Source organism: Bubalus kerabau, unplaced genomic scaffold, assembly GCF_029407905.1.
Source record: "Bubalus kerabau isolate K-KA32 ecotype Philippines breed swamp buffalo unplaced genomic scaffold, PCC_UOA_SB_1v2 scaffold_50, whole genome shotgun sequence".
Classification (NCBI taxonomy): Eukaryota; Metazoa; Chordata; class Mammalia; order Artiodactyla; family Bovidae; genus Bubalus; species Bubalus kerabau.
Genome location: NW_026577904.1, coordinates 340,405 through 357,723, shown reverse-complemented (window position 1 = coordinate 357,723; position 17,319 = coordinate 340,405). Strand labels below are relative to the sequence as shown.

Genomic DNA, 17,319 nt, shown 5'->3' with positions numbered 1-17,319 from the left:
GTGCTGGGAAGTACATTATGTTATGTAGTCCAGTCAGGTGTAAGTAGCATCATTTATGTTACATTTGAGCAAACTGATGCTCAAAGCGTTTTAGGTAACTCATTCAATTAAGGGGCAGAATATGAGCCTTCTGGTTCTCTCACCCAGCTCCACAAGTGGTTCACTCACTTGAATGGACATGGTGACGCACTCACTATGTCTCCGAAAGACAAGTGGATGGGCATTTTAAAATATTTGGTTAAATACTTCTGTTTATTTTTCTAAAACTGGGCTCCTCTAATTGACTTCTGTAGCTGGTTATTTAAGCAGGTTATTTAAGGAAATATTAAGCAGGTTTATTGAGCAAATATCAGGAAAATATTCATAGCTCGGCACGAGACACTTTGAACTCAATTTTTCATTGCTGATCACTCTTTTTTGAAAAGCATTCCTTTGACTGGGGCTGTTGGTAGTTAAAACTCATCTTTGGGTTAGCTTAGTAAGGTGTCACACACACACAAAAATGGCCCCCTGTAATCTTACCACATTGTCTGCAATTAATGACTACTTCTCAAGGACCCTGAGGGCAGGAAGTCATCCTTGGAGCTGACTGAGGTGTGTGGCCTCCCAGAGGAGAGGTCCAGAGGCTGACTGATAAGCACTGTCAGGCAGGATGTCTCGTGAAAGGCAATTCTTTTCAAGGGAGAAAATTGGGCATGACTGGGTACTCAGAAAGCCAAACAGGTAACTGAACAGAGGAAGGAAATTTACTACAATGCTTCTTGATTTGAATATTAAATAATTTTGGCCTTTCAAATGAGGTCTGAAACCAGAATCCACTGATAACACTTCACATTAGGAAACCTGTATAACTATAGGTTAAGTGCATCATGACACACGGCAAAGGGAATAGAGAACACTGTCTGGGGGAATACTGTCACAGGGAGAATCAACCCTGAGTCTGATCACGCCTCTAGGTTTAACTACTGCTTTGCAGAATATGGGGAAGAAGAACATGTTAACACCACAAGGATGCAATTAGCCTGCTTCAGAATGAGGGGAATTTTATATGACAAACGGCTCAGTTTCTCTCTTTCAGCCTCTGCCATGTACATGCTGCTGACTGTAAGTGGTGGAAATCAGGCTAAATAAGCTAAACTACTACTAGTGAAAATCTCTCTTCTACATTAGTTTCAGACAAGAAGACAGTTAGGAAGAGTTCTCTCAAAAACTGGGACTCTGGCTGTTTCCCCATGACCTGCGAGGACAACCAACACCCATCTCTACCATCCACAAAGCCAAAACAGCTCTTTGGAGCTCGTCTTGAGGATGTATGTGATAATGACACCCTGCCCACCCCAATTCTGGTAGGTCTTATTTTGGTTTCTGTAACCTTCCTGAGAAGGGGAGTTCTGAGAGATCAAGTGTTCTCTTCCAAATCTACTCCCAAATGAAGAACTCTGACTTTGTCCGATAAGATTCACAACATTACTTCAAAGAATAAGATCTGATTTAGGTACTGCAGAGTCAGAAGGCAACTACAAGATGAAAAGATACTCTCATCCATTCCGCTGATTTCAACAAAGACCATCTATACAGCTCAGAGCAGTTAACATGGACTCTGTAAGTTAAAGTAGTTAGAGAAGGTGAGGTTGAGAAAAAGAATAACAGCAGTTCTTGACAGATCACCTTTATGAGGCGAGAAGGAGCAGCAGTCAGATTAGTGAGCTGCTGCCCTTACCCAAGTAATGAGGAAGTATATAGAGGCACGTATGTGGAAAGATCCTGTCTTAAGGGGGCCTGTTCTTCTGCAAGGTTGTTCAGAGTAGTTATCTCTTAAAGAGCTGCGGCAAAGAATTCTGGAGATCAGCCACAGGCTGGGACCGGCTGGGAGATGGGCAAAATCCACCCTATGTCCATTTTTCCTTTGGGTGAGAGAGTACTTGTTTTGCATAGAATGGTGGGGAGGTCCTGGAGGCGAGTTTGAACTCCAGGCTATTTTGAGCCGTGTAGCTTTCCTTCGGACTCTGTGTGTAAGAATCTCTGAGAGTCCACCTCATCCTCATATGTCTCCTCGTCTCCTCCCTTGAGGCCCACACAAGTGTCAAGTCTTCTTCAGCTGAGTCTACTCCCTCTTATAATGCAAAATTTCTCACACGGATGTGATATGTAACCCAGGTGTTTAAGTATAAAGTACACATCCTCTGGCAAAGATGAATCATTTGCTCCTGACAGAATGTGTCAAAAGAGAGTCACAGAGTTTGGACTGTGTTATATCAAATTAGTGTATTGAACTGTAAGCATTAACTCTTGTTCACTGTCCACTATCTCTGCAAGCACTACACTAGATGCAGGGAATTTTATAGTATATATGAAGACATGTATCATACTAGCTACATGCCAGCTACTACCCCAGACCTTGCGTCTTTTACAGAAAATTTAGGTGGTAGCCATGAGTATCAACACCCCCACTTCATAAATGAAAAACAAAAGAGCCTCACCCAAGTATGTGCTATGCCCAAAGTCACACAGTGGATGACTGGCATAACAGATTCCACATTCCTTGAAAAACCTGGCTCCAATATCTGTTATCTCTCTTAACTATGCAGACTGTGAGGACATGAAAATAAGGAAAAGGAACTAGAAAAGCTGATGAGAAAGGAATGTCATCGGAAAGGAGTAGAGGTGTATTGAGCTTGATATTGAGGGGAGGGAATACAGGAAACAGGAATGAATGTGCTGGACAGTCCCAGGAAGGGCAATAAACAAATGGAGCATGAATATGGCAAAAAGATTTCAACACTTAGCAAAGAGCATCTATAATAGGGAATAATGAGAAAGGAGTGGTGAAGGAGGAGAGGGTGAATCTACAAAGGCCTCAAAGCAGAGACGTTTAACACAGTAAATTCACTGAAACAGAAAATCTGATTACACAAGTGTTTAAAATGTTTCAGTGTATGAATGTCAAATCGATTGTTGGGTTGAAGATATATTTAGAGACACTGAAGAAAAAATTTCAAATTGACTTCGGTGCTGTTCTAGAACTGTACCCTCATATACCACAGCTCTGTCAAAACAGGAGCAAGCTTGTGCTCTGGGCTTCTAGGCATGAAACGTCCCACAGTTTTCTTTTCTTTCCTTCCCTATAGGATATGCTTTCCTTTATCAATCAAAAAGGGCCATTCACAGAAGGTATCTTCAGAAATTCAGCCAGTATAAAATCATGCACAGCCCTACAGAAGAAACTAAACTGTGGAGACTTAGTCAACTTGAATGATGAACCAATTCTTGTGATAGGGTCGGTCTTAAAGGTAAGGAAAGTTTGAGCATTATCCACACACGGTAAATCTGAAGCTATATGACTGGCCCTTCAGTATGAATGCCCAAGAACCCTAATAGGCATAAGAGAGGAAGGATCTGAAAAGTGAAAAACACTTCACAAAGCCAAAACTGAAGGAAGGTACCTCAAATGTTATAAGCTCTATACATTAGATATTTACCTTTTTCATTGCACATCTTGACTCCGGAACACTCCATGAAAAAGAATAATAATACATTTCAAAATACACACTTACACATTGAGTGTTTACCAAAACAAGCTTCCTGCTTTGGATGACTTCCTCATCACCTTCCTAATGAAGGCCACATTTCCAAAAGAAAATTCATATTAAGCTTTTGGAAACAGTTAACAGAAGCAACTTCCCAGGTGGCTCAGACAGTAAAGGATACGCCTTCAATGCAGGAAACCTGGGTTCCATCCCTGGGTTGCAAGGATCCCCTGGAACAGGGACTGGCATACGACTCCAGTATTCTTGCCTCGAGAATTCCATGGAGAGTGGAGTCTGGCAGGCTATAGTCCATGAGGTGGCACAGAATTGGACACGGCTGAAACAACTTAGAATGGATGCAGGACAGATGTTTAGTCTCTATGGTAAACTCGTGTGTTTAGTGTGTGTGTGTGTGTGCGTGTGTGTGTGTGTCTGTGTCTGTGTGTGTTAGTCACCTAGTCGCAGCCGACTCTCTGTGATCCCATTGACTGTAGCCCAGCAGACTCCTCTGTCCATGGAATCCTCCAGGCAAGAATACTAGAGTGGGTTGCCATGCCCTTCTCCAGGGGATCTTCCTGCCAGGGATCGAACCTGCATCTCTTGCATCTCCTGCATTGGCAGGCAGGTTTTTTACCACTAGCACCACCTGGGAAGCCCATTTGGCTTACAATGGATCAAAAAACGCTTAGTGAGGCCACCAAAATCTCTGATCACTTCATCATCCTTCCTTCCCCTGTGTCTCAATGCCTTTTACTTGAAAATTACTGTAGGGATGACGCCACCATTTGTTCCCCCTTTTTCCTCCTTTTATCTCCCTTACTGCCTTTAATGGGCTTTGTTAACACTTGTAAGTTTAACCCACCACACAAGGTTACAGTTACATGGTAACCAGTTTTAATACATGCCTAATCTTATAAATCTTATTTTTATTTTTTTTAAATTAATTTTATTTTTTAAACTTTACATAATAGTATTAGTTTTGCCAAATATCAAAATGAATCCGCCACAGGTATACATGTGTTCCCCATCCTGAACCCTCCTCCCTCCTCCCTCCCCATTCCATCCCTCTGGGTCGTCCCAGTGCACCAGCCCCAAGCATCCAGTATCATGCATCGAACCTGGACTGGCAACTCCTTTCATACACGATATTTTACATGTTTCAATGCCATTCTCCCAAATCTTCCCACCCTTTCCCTCTCTCTCAGAGTCCATAAGACTGTTCTATACATCAGTGTCTCTTTTGCTGTCTCGTACACAGGGTTATTGTTACCATCTTTCTAAATTCCATATATATGCGTTAGTATACTGTATTGGTGTTTTTCCTTCTGGCTTACTTCACTCTGTATCATAGGCTCCAGTTTCATCTACCTCATTAGAACTGATTCAAATGTATTCTTTTTAATGGCTGAGTAATACTCCATTGTGTATATGTACCACAGCTTTCTTATCCATTCATCTGCTGATGGACATCTAGGTTGCTTCCATGTCCTGGCTATTATAAACAGTGCTGCGATGAACATTGGGGTACACGTGTCTCTTTCCCTTCTGGTTTCCTCAGTGTGTATGCCCAGCAGTGGGATTGCTGGATCATAAGGCAGTTCTATTTCCAGTTTTTTAAGGAATCTCCACACTCTTCTCCATAGTGGCTGTACTAGTTTGCATTCTCACCAACAGTGTAAGAGGGTTCCCTTTTCTCCACACCGTCTCCAGCATTTATTACGTGTAGACTTTTGGATCACAGCCATTCTGACTGGTGTGAAATGGTACCTCATAGTGGTTTTGATTTGCATTTCTCTGATAATGAGTGATGTTGAGCATCTTTTCATGTGTTTGTTAGCCATCTGTATGTCTTCTTTGGAGAAATGTCTATTTAGTTCTTTGGCCCATTTTTTGATTGGGTCATTTATTTTTCTGGAGTTGAGCTGTAGGAGTTGCTTGTGTATTCTCGAGATTAGTTGTTTGTCAGTTGCTTCATTTGCTATTATCTTCTCCCATTCTGAAGGCTGTCTTTTCACCTTGCTAATAGTTTCCTTTGATGTGAAGAAGCTTTTAAGGTTAATTAGGTCCCATTTGTTTATTTTTGCTTTTATTTCCAATATTCTGGGAGGTGGGTCATAGAGGATCCTGCTGTGATGTATGTCAGAGAGTGTTTTGCCTATGTTCTCCTCTAGGAGTTTTATAGTTTCTGGTCTTACATTTAGATCTTTAATCCATTTTGAGTTTATTTTTGTGTATGGTGTTAGAAAGTGTTCTAGTTTCATTCTTTTACAAGTGGTTGACCAGTTTTCCCAGCACCACTTGTTAAAGAGATTGTCTTTACTCCATTGTATATTCTTGCCTCCTTTGTCAAAGATAAGGTGTCCATATGTGTGTGGATTTATCTCTGGGCTTTCTATTTTGTTCCATTGATCTATATTTCTGTCTTTGTGCCAGTACCATACTGTCTTGATAACCGTGGTTTTGTAGTAGAGCCTGAAGTCAGGTAGGTTGATTCCTCCAGTTCCATTCTTCTTTCTCAACATCGCTTTGGCTATTCGAGGTTTTTTGTATTTCCATACAAATTGTGAAATTATTTGTTCTAGCTCTGTGAAGAATACTGTTGGTAGCTTGATAGGGATTGCATTGAACCTATAGATTGCTTTGGGTAGTACACTCATTTTCACTATATTGATTCTTCCAATCCATGAACATGGTATATTTTTAAAGTGAGTGCAACAATCAAAATCTGTTTGGAATTTTGCAAAATTCAATAGATTTATACAAAAAATAGACTGAGATTGAAATGATACAGCTAAATCACAAGTGTGTACATAAATTTCTACCAGGGTGATAACACAACAGAAGGAAAAAAAATTAATCAATCCCTCTTGGTACATGTAAGCAGCTATGAACAAAAATATTTTGATGTAGTAATAACTACACACAGGTTATTAAAATTATCTTAGAAACCAAATAACATATGGTGTTTCCTTGTCCCCTAATAATGGTCGATTGTATGATAATAGCCACAGTGCAGATATGATTTAGAGTTGACCCCTACTACACTTGACCCATACTAATACACACTAGGTATGCAAATAGCAAGTAGAGTGCCACCCTCTCAAAGGTGCACACTTGGAACTGATTTGACTTTTGAGCAACTGTTACTAGGCTCTTGTCTGTTTCCATGCTATAAGCACAGACTAGTAAGAGGGTGGCTACTTATGAGTCAGGTCTTAGACAGTCCCACACTTTTCTCTTCCTAAAGTTGATTGATCTTGGTGGGGAATCAAACCTTGCAACTTTGACCTTGAGAATACCATATGTCAAAGCAACCATGGAGATGGTCTAAATCAGAAAGGAATGTATAGTCAGAACCACATTGAGTTTTTCAATAAACTGTCTATAAACAGTGGTCCAATAGCAAATACCCATGGCATATTCTGCATGAGTCATGTCCTGGCTTAACCATACTCAGTCTGACCAATCGATTCTACAGCACAGGGTTCAGGAGAGAGAAGAGACACACTCCAAGTGCATGTAGTTTGGCACACAAAGCATAGGCCCTGCTGCACACTCCCAGACTCCCAGAAGTCAAAGCCAGATGACATGGTTGAATGGCATCACCAACTCCATGCACATGAATTTGAACAAGACCCAGGTGTTGGTGATGGACAGGAAAGCCTGGTGTGCAGTCCATGGGGTCGCAAAGAGTAGGACAGGACTGAATGGCTGAACTGAAATGGAGTGCTTCCTCCTTCCAAATGTACTGCGGACACTCCATAAGAAGCCTAGTGAAACCCTGATGACCATGATTGGATACTGTGTACCAATTACAAGAAAAACTAAGAGAGGACTGAGACTTTGTACATTATCTTCATACTCTGTCCTCAGTACTCAAGAGAGTGCCTGACACAAACAGCAGCTCAATAAGTCCTGAAACAAGCGAACACTAACAGGATTACAATCATGATAGTTGCCTTAGAAACACTGCCTAAAGAAGATACTATTAAGAGAAGTCAGGCTGTATATTAAGACCAGTGGAAGCAAGTTGTGCCTTTGAAACTGGCAAGGCAATGCAATCATTTCCCCTCAGTCTTGCACAACAGGTTACAACTTCATCTATTTTAATAGGCCCCATTCTACAATATTAAGACTTGGTCATCAGGATAGTTTCCAGGCCTCCTCTTCGGAAGCTGACATTTGCATATTCTATCCCACAGGTGTCAAGTTGCAATGTTTATAATTTTCAGTTTCCTCTTTGGGTGGATATATTCCATTCAAAGAGTTGTAAGGGTAACATGTAGTTTACCATTGGGGCTTTTGATTTATTTCTAACACCTGCTGCTTAAAAGTCTGTAGAACTGAACTTTTATATGATTTTTTTTTTAAAGAAAAAGATTGAAGCTATTTCAATACTAGCTTTTTCCCAACAGCACACATACTTCAGGTTTTCTGTTAATATGTGTATAAGAGCATGTAGAGGTGTAATTTTGTTTGGTTTATTTCAGAACATCTCTTTCTTGAATCACGAGCAAGCATGTGTCTGAAGTAAACAAACAAAATGGGCATGTGCGTTTCTTTTCAAGAAACTAATAGGATTTAGGACGAGTTATCACTAGAACTTGCCAGTTTGTACTAATGTGTTACCATGTATACAAAGAGTAAGTTCCAGGCGACAGAAGGAGCTTTAGCTTCATTCTCACTGCAGCCCAGACTCTGCTTTTATGCTTCTAATTTTAGTTGGGGAAAATCCATCCAGTACTCCTGGGTGTGAAAGGCTGTGGAGAATGACAGCCAAGCTCTGTGGGAATCAGTCTGCGTGGCTGTGAAGGAATTGTGGACTGAATTGAATTTTTCCACTAAATATTTTCTTTGCAATTTCTCCATTGAATTTATCCTAAGAATAATATTTACTTTTTGATTTATATAAGGATTTTCTTCAAAATATCCAAGGAAGCATATTTACAACCAGTCTGTATGATAAATGGCTTGATGTTATTGATCAAGGGAACAAGGAGGAGAAAATAACCAGGACTAAGAGGTAATGATGCAATAATTACTCAACTCTGAGAAAATATAACCAACATTCTCTTAGGAAAATATTAGCTTATAGTTTAGAGTAAGTCCTCTAAAATAATGATCAGTATCACGGGGTTTCACTTGATCATGCCCATGGAAGCCAGTTTGAAGAGAGATGAATGCCTTATTGGTGACACTGTAATTGCTATTTTTCTCCTAATCTTATTAACATGGAATGCTTGACCATTTTACACCTTCTGAATACATGAAACTGTTAGAGATGAAATCCACTTGTCTAAAATGAGATGATAAAGAACCAATCCGCCAGTGGTATGATCTTAAATACAAACACATAACTAACCAGAGTAGGTCTAACCTGGTTCAGGAATTAAATTCAGTGAAACACTTTTGTATACATTCATGCCTGGAACTGTGACAATGCACTGTGTACATCGTATAAAAAGAAGTCCTTTGTTCTCTGTGTTTCCACTTACTAAGCAAAATGACTCGCTTTATTTATAAGTGTTTTTTCTGTCCTTAGGCTTCTAGACCAGCTGCCCAGAGCCAATGTAGTTTTTCTGCGATATCTTTTTGCAGTTTTACACAATATTGAGCAACATTCCTCATCCAATCAGATGACAGCTTATAATTTATCAGTGTGTATATCCCCAAGCATTCTTTGTCTGTCTAATTCTGGCAGCTCAGAAAACTTCACCAAACAGGTAACGAGATCTCTCATTTTTATACCTTGCAGAGCAGAGTCCCCATCTTAAACCTGAAGTCTGTAGTAGTAACTCTGATGAACCAGTTTTTAAAGTGCACATTTTAAGTACACTGCCTTGGAGTGGCAGAGTCCTACTCTGGTTGGGCATGGGAAGGTGTATTATAACTGAGAACAGTTGACTCACTTCCCCTTTGCCACCCAAGAGACTAAACGATAGAGAGGTAAGAGTAGGATGATATGATACAAAAAAACTTGCTTTGAAATCGGAGAGCCAAGGTTCAACTATCAGCCTAATCACTGAGGGTGTACAAGCCTCCAAACTATGATTTCATCATTACCCAATGATGACAACACCCAATACATCTGGTCACTGTTGGCACATCTTGGCGGCCTGGGCAATATGAGCACCTGAGGCTCCACACATAACTGGCCGCACTCTGCCAGCTGTGGCTCATTCAGGAAAATACTTGGCTTCTATTGTGTCTCTGCCTGAGGATGAGTAAGCTAGTAAAATATTTCAGAATATCCTAACAGAGCCACAACATGCCTAATAAGATCACAGCTCTTCTCCAAGCTCCCCCGGACAGCAAGTGTGAGGCAAGGGAATGTGCTAAGACAGACAGACATGTTTTTTCTCCAGATGCGTTCTTTCCTCACAAAACCCCCGGCCCACACAGAAACCTCTGCTACCCAAGTTTCAGACATTTCTTCACTGAAGTGAAAATCACAATTGGTGTTGTATTCGATACTTTATAAATTTTAATAATAGGAGATATATAAAATCTATCTCAATAAAACTAGAAAAAATTTTATTAAAAATAAATAAATCTTAATAAGAGAACATACATTTTTGTTCCAAATATCCTATGCAGGCTACTTAAAAATCATCCTAGCTTTAAGCATGTTAACCATCATTACAAAATTTTAGCTATTAAACCAGGCTACATAGTATAACTTTAGCCCACTGACTAAAAGAATTTTAAAATTTGAGGCCAAACTACTCTTCAAAGTATCAGTTATGTCTTAGAAAAAGCTGATGTTTATATACTTATATAGTTTTTAGCCAAGTCTGAATTTTTCTAAGATTTCTTTTGCACTTTTTGTTAGAGCCAAGACTCATGGATGAAATGTGATTTACTATTACACCATATGTACAGTAATACCCAGTTTTTTGCCCCTTTGTGTTACAGATTTCTTTCATACAATTTCTCATTGAAAACTGTCTCAAGATATTTGGAGAAGATATCACTTCTCTCTTTGGAGAGACCTCAGTGAGTTCTGATAACAGTGATATCACTGATATTACCGATAACAGTGAGAAGGTTGCAGGTACGTGAATAATGTAACTGGCTTTGATGCCAAAGACAGCAAGGCTGCCAGGGGTCAATGGGAGATCCTAGAGCCCAAAGCACATTCTAAGGGCAGTAATTTCCATCTGCTCCAAGACATGGGAAGTTTCCCACTTGTGAGATCAAAGCAAGGTTAAGACTGTTCTGATTACAAAAAGCAACTAGTACAGCTTTAGGAGACATCACGGTTCGTTGAGTTCAGTTCAGCTGCTCAGTCGTGTCCGACTCTTTGGGACCCCAAGGACTACAGTGACCCCAAGTCCTTGGGGTCGAGGACTGCAGCGTGCGAGGCCTCCCTGTCCATCACCAACTCCCAGAGCTTACTCAAACTCATGTCCTTTGAATTGATGATGCCATCGAACCATCTCATCCTCTCTCGTCCCCTTCACCTCCTGCCTTCAATCTTTCCCGGCATCCGGGTCTTTTCCAATGAGTCAGTTCTTCACATCAGGTGACCAAAGCATTGGAGTTTCAGCTTCAGCATCAGTTCGACTGCTATATTTGGGGTGGCCTTTCTGTATTCTGGCAGCTTGTGGCTACTTTTTATTGTGTTGGTTCCTCACTGTGGGTGGGGTTGTGTAAGTGGCTTTTCAAGGTTTCCTGCTTAGGGAAGATGGTGTCCCTGTTCTGGTGGGTGGAGCTGGACTTCTCTCCGGAGTGCAATGAAGTGTCCAGTAGTGAGTTTTGAGATGTCTAAGGGTTTGATGTGAATTTGGGCAGACTGTATATTGATGCTCAGGGATATGTTCCTGCGTTGTTGGCGACTTTGCGTTGTATGTCTTGCTCTGGAACTTGTTGGCTCTTGGGTGGTGCTTGGTTTCAGTGTAGGTATGGAGGTTATTGTATGAGCTCTTATCCATTACTGTTCCCTGGAGTCAGCAGTTCTCTGATGTTCTCAAGTTTTGAACTTAAGCCTCCTGTCTCTGGTTTCCAGTCTTATTCTTAGAGTAGCCTCAAGACTTCTCTGTCTGTATACCACCGATCAGAAAACATCTAGGTTAATGATGAAAAGCTTCTCCACAGTGAGGGACACCCTGAGAAGTTCACCAAGTTAGATGGAGAAGAGAATAAGGAGGAGGGAGATAGAGTTGGCCAGGTGAAGAAGAGGGGGCTCAAGGAGAGAGAGCAAGCTTGCCAGTAATCAATTCCATATGTGCTCTCCACAGTCTGGACCCCTCAGAGAGGTTCATGCAGTTACACAGAAAAGAGGAGGAAGAAGGAGACAGAGGGGACCAGGACAAAGAAAGAGGGAATCAAAAGGAGAGAGACATATCCAGCCAGTAATCAGTTCCCAAAGTGTTGTCCATAGCTCGGAATACACAAAGAGATTCACAGAGTGGGTAGCGAAGAAAAGGGTGAGGGAGGAGATAGAGGCGACCTGGTGGAGAAAAAGGAGAGTCAAAAGGGGCAGAGAGCAATCAAGGCAGTGGTCAAACTCTCAAGTAAAAATGGGTAGTGAAGATTGGGTTCTTAAACGTACAAAATTGATAACAAATACCAAAAAGCACACATGAAAAGTCTACAGTAAATGTTAGAGGCTCCCAAATACAGTATTAAAGAAACAAAACAAAGTCACAAAAAATGATATAATATATATATGAATTTTGTATTAAAAATAGGGTCTTTTTTTTGAAAGGTAATAGTAGGTTATAAAAATTACAATTAAAGAAGTAATAGAGGACTTAAAAATTAAAAAAAAATTAATCATAATAGTAAAAATATATCGAGGAATTTCTCTGGAGTTGTTGTGGGCAGTGCGGGGTTAGTTCAGTTTCAGATAGTTCCGTGATCCAGCTTATACTTCTCAAGATCTCTAGGCCACTTCCAATGTAGTCAGTGCTAACTACAAGGTTTTAATCTGTTGCACCTGTCTTTTCCAGAGCGGTTGCCTCTGTTTATTTTAACTTCTGTTTGCTGGTGTTTTCAATGTCTAACTTCTGCCCTGACTCAAGGGGGCGAAGGTGGTCACTTATTTAGGCTCACTTATTCAGTGGTGCTTTGGGGACGGAGGAGCACTGCAAACAAATATCCCTGGCGTGTGCTTACAGTGTCCTGGCCGCACTGGGTTTGCCCCCGCTCACAGTGTGTGTGCTTTCCCAGTCTACACTGCTCAGGCTCCAGGTTGCTCTGCCTGCAACTGTCTGAGGCGGGCCCTGGGTTGCGTGCAATTCCTAGGTCTAAGCTGTTCAGGTTCAGGTTCTCAGGTACTCCACAAAGGCATAGACTCGATCGGGCCTGGCTTTTCTGCCCTTCCCAGGTCCGAGCAGCTCAGGCGACCAGGTGCTTAGCCAGCACAGTGCCCCCCAGGTGTGGTGTGTCTTATCACCTCCCCCATCCCAGCCGCTCGATTTGCTGGGTGGCAGCAGGCCTGCCCGTCTCAGGTGGGCCGTGTGTCTCTTCTGGGGAGCTGATCTCTGGCTGCGACCGTCCCAGCGGATGTCAACCGCCCAGAATCCCAACAAGTCTCGGTTAGCAAATGGGAGCCTACTTGCAGTTTTGTAGAGGATGCCTCTCTGGGGCTGAGATTGCCCCTTTCAGGCTCTGGCTGCCCCCGCCTGCCTCTCTGTCTCTGGTGGGAGATGAGTCAGTGCACAGCCAGCTAGCTCTGCTCTGGTGTTCTCTCAGTCCTCTGCTCTGTGAGTGGGCCAGGAAGTGCCCTAGATTAGGGCATTTCAAAGGATAGTTTTTTTTCTCGCTCTCTGGCTATCCCACAATTTGGGTTGCTATCTCACATTAGCTCCCGCAGATTGCCCTCAGGGCACTCAGGCCTGGTCCTTACCCTAAGCAATGCAGCCCGCACCTCCCTGATCAGGCCCCCCACTTGCTGGTGGCAATTGTGAGTGTCTAGACTAGTTCCCTGCTGGAAGTTGATGATAGGCACGTAATCTGTGGGGTTTCTTTATTTCATTCTTTCTTTTTCCTGCCTGTTATGTTACCCTCTGAGATTCCAAAACTCCCCACTGACCTGCCAATGAGAGTGTTTCCTAGTGTTTCGAAACTTCTCCTCTTTTAAGACTCCCATCCCAGGACAGATCTCTGTCTCTACCTCATTTGTCTCTCTTTTTCTCTTCTATATTTTGTCCTACCTCCTTTCAGAGACAATGGGCTGCCTTTCTGGGTGCCTGATGTCCTCTGCCAGCATTCAGAAGTTGTTTTGTGGAATTTGCTCAGCATTCAATGTTCTTTCGATGAATTTGTGGGGAGAAAGTGGTCTTCCCGTTCTATTCCTCTGCCACCTTAGGACCGCCTCTGAGACTTGAACTCTGGATTCTACCTCCACAGCAAGCTCTCGTTCCATTCTGCTTCAGACCTAGGTTGCAAATGGAACTGGGCTGAATGTTTATATGTCTGTTTGTTTTTAAGTCTTTCCTCTTGCAATTATCCCTGCTAGCATTCCAGTATTGTCCCATTGACATTTCTTTCTCTGAATAAAATATCTTAATAATTTAGCAAGTACTGAGGCCAGAATAGAATTTCTACTTAAAGTATTTATATTCTTATCATTGTTATTCTATACCCACAAAGTTACAAGATTTCATTTTATAACATTCAAACCCTAATTTGAACATGAGGAAAAACACTAAACTAAAACTTGCCAGGATACTTTAAAAAAGATGAGGTTGTAAAGTTAACCTGTTTAACAGTCGCTGGCAACCCACTCCAGTATTATTATCCAGCAAGTCCCACGGACAGGAACCTGACAGGCTATAGTCCATGAGGTCGCAAGGGTTGGACATGACTGGACAACTAAGCAGCATACTTTTCGTGGCTATAATATATATTTTTATTGGTCACAGAGCCAACAAGAACTCTAACACCAACCAATGTACATTATGAAAGGTCCATCTAGGCCTGAAAATGAAAGCATAGGCCTTAAGGTCTATTTTGCTTTCCATCTATGCTTATAGGCTAGCTGGCCATATAGCTTTCTACCAACTGATAGAGCTCTCTTCCTAAGAGTATTCTTATTAAAGCTGAACAATGAATGAATACATTTGAAATACATGAATACCTGTGGGTAGATTAGAAATAAAAGAATCAGGTTAAGAGTAGGGAAACCAGGGTGCATAAAGCAACTCAACCCATATAAACCAGTATCTTTTTAACATTTGTACATATTAATTAGGAGAATCTCTTCCTGAATTTAAGAATGCATTTGCTTTCTTCATTCTCTCCTTTGAAAATGATGGTGGTATGAATGTCAGGGCAGGAAGAGCCTAAGGCAAAGTGATGGCATTCCTTGAGGAATGCACACCTTCTGGAGGCTGCACAATCAAATGGAGAATGGGGGTGGGGTCTGCTTAGGGGGAGGTGACTGATGTCTAGGCTGCCTTAGGTCTTCTGAAGGAGGGAAATCACCTTTACTAAGGCTGCTATGTGCCATGTCTTGTGCTGGGTAGTACATTATGTTATGTAGTCCAGTGAGGTGTAAGTAGCATCATTTATGTTACATTTGAGCAAACTGACGCTCAAAGAGTTTTAGGTAACTCATCCAATTAAGAGGCAGAATAGGAGCCTTCTGGTTCTCTCACCCAGCTCCACAAGTGGTTCACTCACTTGAATGGACATGGTGACGCACTCACTATGTCTCCGAAAGGCAAATGGATGGGCATTTTAAAAGATTTGGTTAAATTCTTCTGTTTATTTCTCTAAAACTGGGCTCCTCTAATTGACTTCTGTAGCTGGTTATTTAAGCAGGTTATTTAAGGAAATATTAAGCAGGTTTATTGAGCAAATATCAGGAAAACATTCATAGCTGGGCACTAGACACTTTGAACTCAATTTTTCATTGCTGATCACTCTTATTTGAAAAGCATTCCTTTGACAGGGGCTGTTGGTAGGTAAAATTCACCTCTGGGTTAGCTGAGTAAGGTGTCACACAAAAAATGGCCAGCTGTAATCTTACCACTTTGTCTGCAAATAATGACTACTTATCAAGGACCCTGAGGGCAGGAAGTCATCCTTGGAGCTGACTGAGGTGTGTGGCCTCCCAGAGGAGAGGTCCAGAGGCTGACTGATAAGCACTGTCAGACAGGATGTCTCATGAAAAGCGATTCTTTTTAAGGGAGAAAATTGGGCGTGACTGGGTACTCAGAAAGCCAAACAGGTAACTGAAAGAGCAAGGAAACTTCCTACAAATGCGGCTTAATTTGAATATTAAATAATTTTGGCCTTTCAAATGAAATCTGAAACCAGAATCCACTGATAACACTTCACATTAGGAAACCTGTATAACTATAGGTTAAGTGCCTTATGACACAGGGCAAAGGGAATAGAGAGCACTCTCTGGGGGAATACTGTCACAGGGAGAGTCAACCCTGAGTCTAACCACGCCTCTAGGTTTAACTACTGCTTTGCAGAATATGGGGAAGAAGAACATGTTAACACCACAAGGATGCAATTAGCCTGCTTCAGAATGAGGGGAATGCTATATAACAAATGGTTCAGTTTCTCTCTTTCAGCCTCTGCCATGAACATGCTGCTGAATGTAAGTGGTGGAAATCAGGCTAAATAAGCTAAACTACTAGTAGTGAAAATCTCTCTTCTACATTAGTTTCAGATAAGAAGACACTTAGGCAGAGTTCTCTCCAAAAGTGGGCCTTTGGGTGTATATCAAGGACCCGCGAGGACAACCAACACGCGTGTCTACCACCCACAAAGCCAAAACAGCTCTTTGGAGCTGCTCTTGAGGATGTATGTGATAATGACACCCTGCCCACCCCAATTCTGGTAGGTCTTATTTTGGTTTCTGTAACCTTCCTGAGAAGGGGAGTTCTGAGTGATCAAGTGTTCTCTTCCAAATCTACTCCCAAATGAAGAAGTCTGACTTTGTCCGATAAGATTCTTAACATTACTTCAAAGAATAAGATCTGATTTAGGTACTGCAGAGTCAGAAGGCAACTACAAGACGAAAAGATACTCTCATCCATTCCGCTGATTTCAACAAAGACCCATCTATACCAGCTCAGACCAGTTAACATGGACTCTGTAAGTTAAGGCAGTTAGAGAAGGCGAGGTTGAGATAAAGAGTGAGAGCAGTCCTTTACAGATCACCTTTATGAGGTGAGAAGGGGCAGCAGTCAGATTAGTGAGCTGCTGCCCTTACCCAAGGAAAGAGTAAGTATATAGAGGCCTGTATGTGGAAAGCTCCTGTCTTAAGGGGGGGGCGGTTGTTCTTCTGCAAGGTTGTACAGAGTAGTTATCGCTTAAACAGCTGCGGCAGGAATTCTGGAGATCAGCCAGAGGCTGGGACCGGCTGGGAGCAGGGCAAAATCCACCCAATGTCCATTTTTTCCTTCGGGTGAGAGAGTACTTGTTTTGCATAGAATGGTGGGGAGGTCCTGGAGGCGAGTTTGAACTCCAGACTATTTGGAGCCACGTTCATTTCCTTCAGACTCTGTGTGTAAGAATATCTGAGAGTCCACCTCATCCTCATATGTCTTCTTGTCTCCTCCCTTGAAGTCCACACTAGTCTCAAGTTTCGTTCAGCTGAGTCTACTCCCCCTTATGATGCAAAATGTCTCACACGGATTAGATATGTAACTCAAGTGTTTAAGCATAAAGTACGTATCCTCTGGCAAAGATGAATCATGTGCTCCTGACAGAATGTGTCAAAAGAGAGTCACAGAGTTTGGACTGTGCTATATCAAATTAGTGTGTTGAACTGTAAGCATTAACTCTTGTTCACTGTCCACTATCTCTACAAGCACTAAACTAG

General features: G+C 41.8%; 1 protein-coding gene across 1 annotated transcript; it reads left to right on the top strand.

Moving 5' to 3' along the window:
• Positions 1 to 1,593: 1,593 nt before the first annotated feature.
• Positions 1,594 to 16,906, top strand: LOC129640844 (rho GTPase-activating protein 20-like). The gene is made up of 6 exons (XM_055565831.1): positions 1,594 to 1,602; positions 3,129 to 3,290; positions 8,441 to 8,550; positions 9,070 to 9,250; positions 10,443 to 10,574; positions 16,787 to 16,906. The coding sequence occupies exons 1-6, from the start codon at positions 1,594 to 1,596 to the stop codon at positions 16,904 to 16,906; spliced, it is 714 nt and encodes a 237-aa protein (XP_055421806.1).
• The last annotated feature ends 413 nt before the right edge of the window (positions 16,907 to 17,319 follow it).